This window comes from Dichomitus squalens, assembly GCF_000275845.1.
Source record: "Dichomitus squalens LYAD-421 SS1 unplaced genomic scaffold DICSQscaffold_20, whole genome shotgun sequence".
Lineage (NCBI taxonomy): Eukaryota > Fungi > Basidiomycota > Agaricomycetes > Polyporales > Polyporaceae > Dichomitus > Dichomitus squalens.
The window spans coordinates 251,194-259,569 of record NW_006766902.1 but is presented as its reverse complement, the minus strand read 5'-3'; the positions used below and the strand labels follow the sequence as shown (position 1 = coordinate 259,569).

The 8,376-nt window shown below is 55.2% G+C and overlaps 3 protein-coding genes across 3 annotated transcripts in view; 2 read left to right on the top strand and 1 right to left on the bottom strand.

Moving 5' to 3' along the window:
- DICSQDRAFT_137508 (uncharacterized protein) overlaps positions 1-1,589 on the top strand; it is a gene marked incomplete at its 3' end in the record, with an annotated part of 3,202 nt that extends 1,613 nt beyond the window's left edge. The window contains exons 2-3 of the mRNA XM_007366774.1: positions 8-1,402; positions 1,546-1,589. Of these exons, the coding sequence (XP_007366836.1) occupies positions 8-1,402; positions 1,546-1,589 (1,439 nt within the window). The remainder of the gene's footprint in view (positions 1-7; positions 1,403-1,545) is intronic.
- A 252-nt stretch (positions 1,590-1,841) lies between these two features.
- Positions 1,842-2,226, bottom strand: DICSQDRAFT_63109 (U6 snRNA-associated Sm-like protein LSm2; the record flags this gene model as incomplete). The annotated part of the gene is made up of 3 exons (XM_007366773.1): positions 1,842-1,952; positions 2,012-2,072; positions 2,129-2,226. Coding segments are annotated over 3 exons (270 nt in total), but the record flags the coding sequence as incomplete, so codon positions are not given.
- A 418-nt stretch (positions 2,227-2,644) lies between these two features.
- Positions 2,645-5,410, top strand: DICSQDRAFT_181335 (acid protease). Its single transcript, XM_007366772.1, has 9 exons — positions 2,645-2,880; positions 2,946-3,163; positions 3,280-3,414; positions 3,463-3,493; positions 3,548-3,727; positions 3,780-3,799; positions 3,849-4,405; positions 4,459-4,650; positions 4,707-5,410. Exons 3-9 carry the CDS (start codon positions 3,367-3,369, stop codon positions 5,197-5,199), a joined length of 1,521 nt encoding a protein of 506 aa, XP_007366834.1. The 5' UTR covers positions 2,645-2,880; positions 2,946-3,163; positions 3,280-3,366; the 3' UTR covers positions 5,200-5,410.
- The last annotated feature ends 2,966 nt before the right edge of the window (positions 5,411-8,376 follow it).

Genomic DNA, 8,376 nt, shown 5'->3' with positions numbered 1-8,376 from the left:
GCCCCAGTCTCCGGCTCCGTCGCGCGCACGGGCCGCTCGTACGACGCGTATCGCGTCCCCCGAGAGCTCGCCCCGGGATTCATGGACAACGGCACCATCTCCGCCAACCACCCGATCGTCCAACAGTTCGTCGCCTTCGCCGCCCGCAAGCTCCTCGCCGCAGAAGCCCTCGACGCCGCGACTGGACACGCTGCTATCGCCGATCGACACAGAAGCCCCAAACACCCCGAGGTCACTCTCTGGCGACTCGAGGAGGGCGGCGTCGCGTGCGTAGGGGACGTCGAGGATGCGCTGGGCGCTCCGGTGCCGGCCCGTCTGGCGGAGGCGATCTTCGCGTTGGCCGCGTTGGCCGTGTACGCGTTCCCGATGCGTCCAGCGCATTGGGCGTTCTGGGCGGAGAATAGCCAGAAGCGGGTTTCAGGGTTGATTCACGGGGTCGTATGTGAGTGTTCTGATTGTGTGTGGTCGACAGGAAGCTGGTTGACTGAGGACCGTGGAATGTCAGGCGCCGACCCGAAGGTCATCCACGTCCCAAACGGGGTGTCTTGGGACAGTGCAGACCGCGCTGTCAAAGACCTACGCTTTTGGCATAAGGGCTGGAGGGAGGAGGACACCCAGGGACCGCTGGAGAGACGCAGGAGTCCTCGCAAGCCGAAGAAGTCTGCTAGCGGCGACATCCCTCCCTCGAGCGCGACCAAGCAGCAGGTCAAGAACACGAACGGCAAGCGTCCCGCGCCCGACGACGGCCCCTCTCAGTCTACGAAGAGGCGGCGGAAGGCGAAAGACGACATGGCGGGGACGAATGAGGAGACGGGAACGCCGCGCAGGTCGCTCAGGACTCGCAAGGAGCTGCAGGAAGCGTCGTCCTCCACGTCGCCTTCTTCCATGGCGCTCGCCGTTGACGACCCCGCGGCGATGGCCGTGGACATGGAGGCGGTCCAGACAGTCGAGGATACCGAAGCCTCGACAGCTGCAGGATCGCAGAATCCTCCAGCTGCGAAGAGCACGAGGAGACCCCGAGGGAAGGCCGCGGCGACCAGGAGACCCGCTGCGAAGCGGAAGGCGAGGAATACACGAAAGGCACCCTCAGGAGGCTCGCCATGTGAGAGCCCATCGCTGTCGGCACAGTCACCAATCACGATCCGCATCCCGCCGCGGTCTGCAACCTCGTCGCCAGCGGTGGCTACGCGCGAGCTGGCGGATGGAGCTCCAGCCTTGACGTGGGACGAGCCGACAGTAGCCGCATCGCCGTGGTCTTCGTGCGACACCGCGGTCGAACCGTCTACCGGGGTGACTACGCGCGTCGGGACGCCTCAGCCGGACTTGGAGGGCAAGGTTAAGCCCGGAAGTTTGAGACCAAAAGTGGCTCCCGAAGTTGCTGGACGGCTTTCAACCAAGATGGGTAGGCGCGCGTTGCGGAATCGGTGACGGGCCATGGCCACCTCACCAAATTGTGAAAGTCAGCGTCCTTTGCTTCGGACGTGCCTCGATGTTCTCTACCTATATCGCTAGCTATTCTTATTCTGTTAATTTAAATTGTTGTAGCACTGAATGGAAAATACATGGTACTCGCTTCGTGGCCGAAGTGAAGATGCGTGGGGGACGCTTACGGACAAATACATGGGCCTTCGTGTTGGGAGGAGAGAAAGAATATTTGGTGATGATAGAAAGTACAATTGCATGCAAGATAGAGTACACGACAGCATGAGCGCACCTGCGAATGACTCCGACACCTCTCAGCTCCGATAGTAGTTCACATGAATATCCGGAGATCATCGCTTGTTCTGTGCCGCAGCCTCTGACAAAGAGACGATAAGCGAGGTCCTGGACTCGGTGAAATATCACGTACCTCGTCGTGTCGCGTCCTCCAACAGCTGGGTATCCACGTGCTCGGCTGGCAGTTGCACGTACCGGACGACGGAGCCGCGAATGAAACAGTTCTTCACCGCCATCTACGTTGACGATAGCAATGAGTAGGGTCAGGAGCGACGGCCGAGGGTGCTGGTCGCACCATATGCGGGTGTCGCGCCTCGTCCAGAACCTTGATGTTGTCTAGTCGGATGTTGAGGAACCTGAGGTGATGATAAGCAATTATAGTACAAACTTCGCGAAATCAACGCAGACATACTGGTCAACAGACTTCAAGGTGCCGGTGATAGAGAGGTCATTCTTAAGCTCGACAGTGACCCTTTGGTCGGTGAGGGTTTTGAATACCGAAAAGATCAGCTAATGGGTATGTTCAGTACAGAGCGTACAATTGAGCAAAGGTAGGGCACACCATGATGGAGACCAGTGGAAGCTAGGATGTCGCCGACGATTTGGAGGTCGACGCGCCGCGGCGGCTAGGCGAAACCGGCGCCTCTGGATGCTAGTCCACGTGACAGCTATAGCCTCCCACTTTCAAATCTGAAAGTGACTTTGCAGCTCCTTCGACTCCACTATTGCAGTCACTGGCAGTTCCATCCTTCAAGGCTTGCAGTATTTGTACTCCTTGCAACCGAATTCCACGCGGGCACTTGCTCGTAGCATCCCCTAGCGTTCTTCTCTCTACTTCGCACCCTCTGCACAGTTCAAGCCTCCGAATCACCGGAAAACTATAGGCATGAGGATTGCGCAGTGCCGGTTATTTCGGCTCTTCTGGGACAGACGGCGATCGTGGCACAGTACCCGACTGTACGATGGCCAAACAGTAGTGCTGGTGATGATTTACGTTATATTCCCCTTCTCCGGTCGGCAGAACACAGCGTGCACAGTAACACGAAGTTACGCGGTTCCATACAGTGGAAGCTCCCTAATCCTGAATGCTAGACTATATTCTTGGGCGGACCATGGTTTTCCAGTACGCGTCTTGTTCTCCATGCTGCCATATGGGTTAAGGAAGTAAGCCCTCCGCGCGATGTCGTTGGCTGTCCGTCTTATGACTATTATCTGTTGGCATTCGACAGTGCTTTCGCACAGCTATTAGGGATACAGCGATGCATTGTTGGGCAGGCGCATCCGCATTTCCCGATATTCATTGATGGGAATGGTGATTCCTGACGCCAACTCTGCTGTTCCCCATTAATCCAAGGTCTCCGGCCCTTCCTCTCTTTGTCGATCACGGCCGGTCGTCTCGCCTGCACGGCCCCACCGCTGGTCCTGATTAATGTTGCTCCGAACATGAGTGAGTAGACTGTTCACTGCCTGCCCGGGATTTAGTACTTAAAGATCACATCATGGGATTATTCCGACCCCATCCTGGCGACCATGCTTTCACGTTCGCTTCTCCCTCTTCTTCAGCTTCTTCACTTCTTCACTATTTATTCCACCGCTGTCAATGGACAGCACTTGGGGTCTGTCTTACAAGCCGTCAGTCATGGCGCCGGCATGATGAACCTCGACGAAGTGGGGCTGGCCAATTCTGGGAATGTGATAGTATGTCGTATTCAGCCATGTCACGGCCCTGAGACTAATCGCCAGTAGTACTTGGTGAACGTAACGCTGGGAGGGGAAGGTGAGTGCTTCAAAGCCATTCCTGATTGATCTGACCGACCGGAGACCATCGCAGACTTCACCGTCCAACTTGATACCGGGTCGACTGACCTTTGGATTGATGCTCGCGGTCGCAATGTCAAGCTCACGAATTCCACTACCAATACCGCGAACGAGACGTACGGACAGGGCTCAGCGTCCGGTACCATCAACTATGCTGAGCCGACGGTCGGAGACTATGTCGTTGCCTCACAAGGTGCGCTTTGGTCGCATCATAATGGAAACGTATGTTGACAAGCAAGTGTTAGCCTTTGTGAAGGCATCGGAGGTACGTTGTGACCTGCGGTCTTACTTACCCGTTTCTCATCGCATGGCAGGTCGAGAATATGCCCGCCGGAATCCAGGGTATTCTTGGTATGGCGTTTGACAACGCCAGGATTTTCGAGAACCTCGAACAAGCGTGGGGAACGGAAGCAGCAGAGAAGCTCGGTCGCGCCTTCATCACCAATCTCTTCGCCCAGAACCAATCTCTCCCCAACAACTTTGACCTCCAGCTCGGCCGGTCAACCTTCGATGATCCGACCGGGAATAACACGTTCATCATCAGCGGTCATGCGGCGGGTTTCGAGGACGTCGCACAGGCCCCGAAACTTACTCGCGAGGTTTCCGACCACTGGACCGTCCTCTTGGACGAGATGCGCGTAGATGGTAAACAATTCTTGTTCAACAAGTCGGTCGTCTCTGGTGTACCCGAAGGCAACGTCCTTGCTGTTCTTGACAGCGGCTTTTCTCTCCCACCCCTCCCTGCTGCCGCTGTCAACGCTATTTACAGCACGGTTCCGGGAGCCGTGCTTCATAGCAGTCCAATCGGTGCCCTCAATGGCTGGATTCTTCCTTGCGACTTCCCTCCCATTGATGTCTCATTCACTTTCGGGTAAATGACATCTTGCATGAGCTTGGCGTGCACGTACTCATGGAGACTTGCAGCGGCAAGGAATACCCCGTCCACCCGCTAGACCTGTTCCTGCCTGTGTTCCCGGTCCCCATTATTGAAAACGGCAGCGAGAAGAACGTCACTGTGTGCGTGGCGACCTATCAGGCCTTGGCGCTCGATCCTGCTTCCTTCAACACTTTCGACCTGATCCTCGGCGACGCGTTCCTCCGTAGTGTCTACGCTTCGTGAGTCCCAATCTCGACAGGCATCCTGCTTTAGTCTCACGAGTCGTATTCTATAGCTTCGACTATGGGGACTACAACCCAACGAACAACACTAATGGCCAGCCCTTCGTGCAGATGGTGTCCACGGTCGACGTCTACTCCGCTCCGAACGAGTTCGAGGACTTCCTCTCTGAACTGCGCAGCAACGCTCCTCCGTCTCTCGAGCCCTCCGTATTCGTCACCAAGCAGCTCTCTCCTTCCCTAACTGGGGGCACCAACGCATCTACTGACAGTTCGGTGCGCGGTTCGCTCGCTACCGACGCCGACGCTACATCCTCCGGCTCCTCCAACGGCTTGGACAAGAAGTGGGGCACCATCGCGCTCGCGCTCCTTGCCGCGAACCTCCTGGTCGGGATCATCCTCCTCATCGTCGTGCTCACCATGTGTGTTCGCGGGATGAAGGGCCGGAGGATGTCGAATCCTGATTCGCGGTGTCACGCTGTTCCCGTCAAATTCAAAGAAGTCGCCGATCCCGATCCTGAAGCGGGCCCGCTCAGGTATAGCGACTGAGTCCAGAAGGCGGTAGTAGGGTGATTGTCTAGAGCCATCACCGCTGTCCGACGTTCCCGCCGACCCTCGTAGACCCTGAAAGCGACTGCCGTCACGAAGGCGCTTCACCCTTTGCGTAATACATCTCGCCTAAATACGTTCGGCAAGTTTGTCACATCCGAGTTCTAACGTCGTTCTGCGTTGTCTGCTTGGCCGCTCCTCCAATGCATACGTTTTCGCTCCCAACTGCTTGCGGCATATACCTTGCAACCGGTGCTCACATGGCACCTCGCTCTTAACATCCTGCAGCGCGTTCAATCCCACTTCCTGCCTTAGGCGTCCCGTGGGGCTTCTGCCCAGGCATAACGCGTCAACCCCAATTCTAGCCAGTCACAATAAACTTTTGCACTGAGCGAAATGAACTACAAGCCTTTGTTTGCGGATCGCCCTTCGCAATTGCACTATGACAACCATGGTCAGCGAGCGTCAAGGCTGACTTTTAGTATCATCTCTGGTCTGGGGCTCGTGTAGCCCATCGATGGGAAGCGGAGGCCAGAGTAATTCCACGTCATCCGCTCCTCCGGGAATTCGAACCTGAAGCACTGAGAGTACACTTTCTGAGCAAAGGTACGGGCATCGATTATCGAGCAATGCCCATGAGCGAGAGCAGGAAATATGTACTCTTCAGCTACTTGAATCCGCTGCATCATCGTACGAGATATAACGTAATGGGGATGACTTTTAGCGTGCGAAGCCTAGAGTAGACGTGACCAGATGGCCACCCTCCGCACCTGTTCTTTGCAGTCCTTATAGCATGGCCACGGCGGCAGTATGCGTCTGCAGTGCTCAAATATACGGACGACCGTGGCGCGTTCGCAGCCGCCTGTAGAGGTGACTTTGCCCTCGCCCCTGAGACAAGCTTATTGTGCCCGCGTTGCCCGCGATTTCTTGTAACACCGTTCTTGACGACGACAGAACATTTTCCGATATCAGCGTGCCAACGTACCTGTTTTTTTGGGTCGGATCTCGAGGTCGAAGTGGAGCATGAACGGCGTGAAGCCGACAGCGAAAAGCTGCTCTGTGAAGTTCACCTGAACTCGGGTCGGCTTCGACGTCATCAGGTCTGATTTTCAGTACAGCAATGGCGACCTGCGCCGACCATCTTGCATGCAGCATATGAGTAGGATTGCACAGAGGTCCCGGTGTCATTTGCCAAGTTCAGGGCGGATTCTCGAACAGCACGCCGGCGAAGTCCGGCAGGAGGATTGCAAGCGCGCCTCTCTACCACGTGGCGAGGACCTTGTTTGTCAAGGCGACCGTCAGCCTTTCATCAGCAAAAAAGCGAAACGGATGGTCGGTGATGACCAGGTTCCGCAATTCTGACCAGATTGGGCAAGGTATGAGAAGTAGATGGTGAACCCGTAGCAAATCCGCCAGATATGGTATGCAATGGCCAGACCTTGCAGGGCGCCTGGACAATGATAGCCATTTCTCGCTGAGCATTCAGACAGCAGCTACCATACTGTAGGGGAACTAAGGCCGATAATGTACATTATTGACTGGGCTCATGAACATACATGGTCAGTGGCTTGTGCAAATTCTACCATACATGCCCATGCTGCGAAATGGTCACTTGTCACGTTCAGAAAGTAGCCGACAAATGATCACACAATTCGAGTTTGGTTTTCGATGATATTGATGATTGGACGCGAACTGCTATACATGGAAGAAGGCAGACATGAATGTAGCCAGTCTACACACCTACTGTGCGCGAAAAAAAGCGGGTTAGGGTTAGCAGGGCTAGTCGCTGGGTGAGCAGGAGCAAGGATGCTCCCGAGGCCAAAGTCACAAGTACGCAACAATGTCTATGCAATCATACAAAAGGTAAGTCAGGCAACAAGGCTTATGGAAAGGGCAAGAGCGAGACACAACTAGTGTGTGCACATTATACATACCTATGGGATGTTTATGAGGAGTCGAAGGCAGGCAGGTGGGGCTAGACATTAGTAGCTACAGCCGTCTTGGCACGACTCACAAACATCAGATCCCAAGGGGCATGTTGCAGAACTGGTACGTTGTAGCGGGTGATAAAGGGGGGATGCAGACGCGGCGTCGAGAGATGGGGGTTTTGCAAGAGATAGTTCAGGGCAGGGCTGGCACAATGACAGGCCGTTGATTGAGTTATAACCTAAAATACGCGTCATCGATGAGCAAGATTGAAAAGTATCAGTAGGGAGTACACGTAGAAAGAAGGCAGGGTGAGGATCGTCACCACACCGGGCAGACGCTCACAATGGCTGCATGCCCATGCTCCGGCGCGCGGGGCATCTGGTCGGTTTTGCTGTGGACGCTGTCGCGATCGTCCACAGCAACGACACCATCTGACTGAATACAACGCTGCTGAGTTGCCGTGCACTCACCCGCTTTGCCTGCATCGGCACTTCGGCGCCGTGTTCTACAAATAGTAGGCTGCAACCTGACCTGCCGCCCCATGCCGCCGCTCATGGCGGCGGCGGCAGATGCACAGACGAGGAGGCAGAGAGAGCCGAGGCGGAAAGGAGGATGGAGGAGGATGAGGAGCGCGTTCGGGAGAGAGATTGGGGAGATGTTAGTAAGGAGTGCCGAGGAGGCGGCTGTGATGCAGCGGAGCGCTTTGCTGGTCTCGACGTATACGCACTTTCTCTGATGACGATTGAGTGGTATGAACTAAAAGGACAAGATGAATACCTATCTACCATTGTCGGGATCCATGCGTGTTGAACAGGCGCTGGTTTACACAGCTTGCCTAATACAGCCGTCACAAGATATGGAACGGCACAGCCGGTTACTGCAATAACCGAGGCTGTACTACTCATGTGGTACACGCACAGCTTCGCTGTGTACGCACTGCTTCTCTGTGCGACTGTGCATCCTGGGAATGTACTGTATAGTACTACGTAGCCACAGATGTACAGTAGTATATATAGGGGACCTCTGTACCCCCAATCTACAGTTCAGTTCACTCGAACATCTCCTCTCATCGCTCTAACAATGTCACAGCCAACGAGCTGTGCCACCAAAACAAACAAGGGCAAAGCTTACTGATGCAAAGGTTGGTGCTGAGAAGCGAAGCAACCAGAGGTGACACAGCAAGAGATGTGAAGAGATGTATTCCCTAGACTAGAAGGGGCAATAGAAGGTAGGGCTGCTAGCTACCTA

Bases quoted from the DNA above. Each gene is read 5' to 3' on its own strand.
- DICSQDRAFT_181335 (XM_007366772.1), top strand. From the start codon at position 3,367: ATGATGAACCTCGACGAAGTGGGGCTGGCCAATTCTGGGAATGTGATA. The intron at 3,728-3,779 runs GTGCGCTTTGGT...AGCAAGTGTTAG, and splicing joins CTATGTCGTTGCCTCACAAG to CCTTTGTGAAGGCATCGGAG. The intron at 3,800-3,848 runs GTACGTTGTGAC...ATCGCATGGCAG, and splicing joins CCTTTGTGAAGGCATCGGAG to GTCGAGAATATGCCCGCCGG.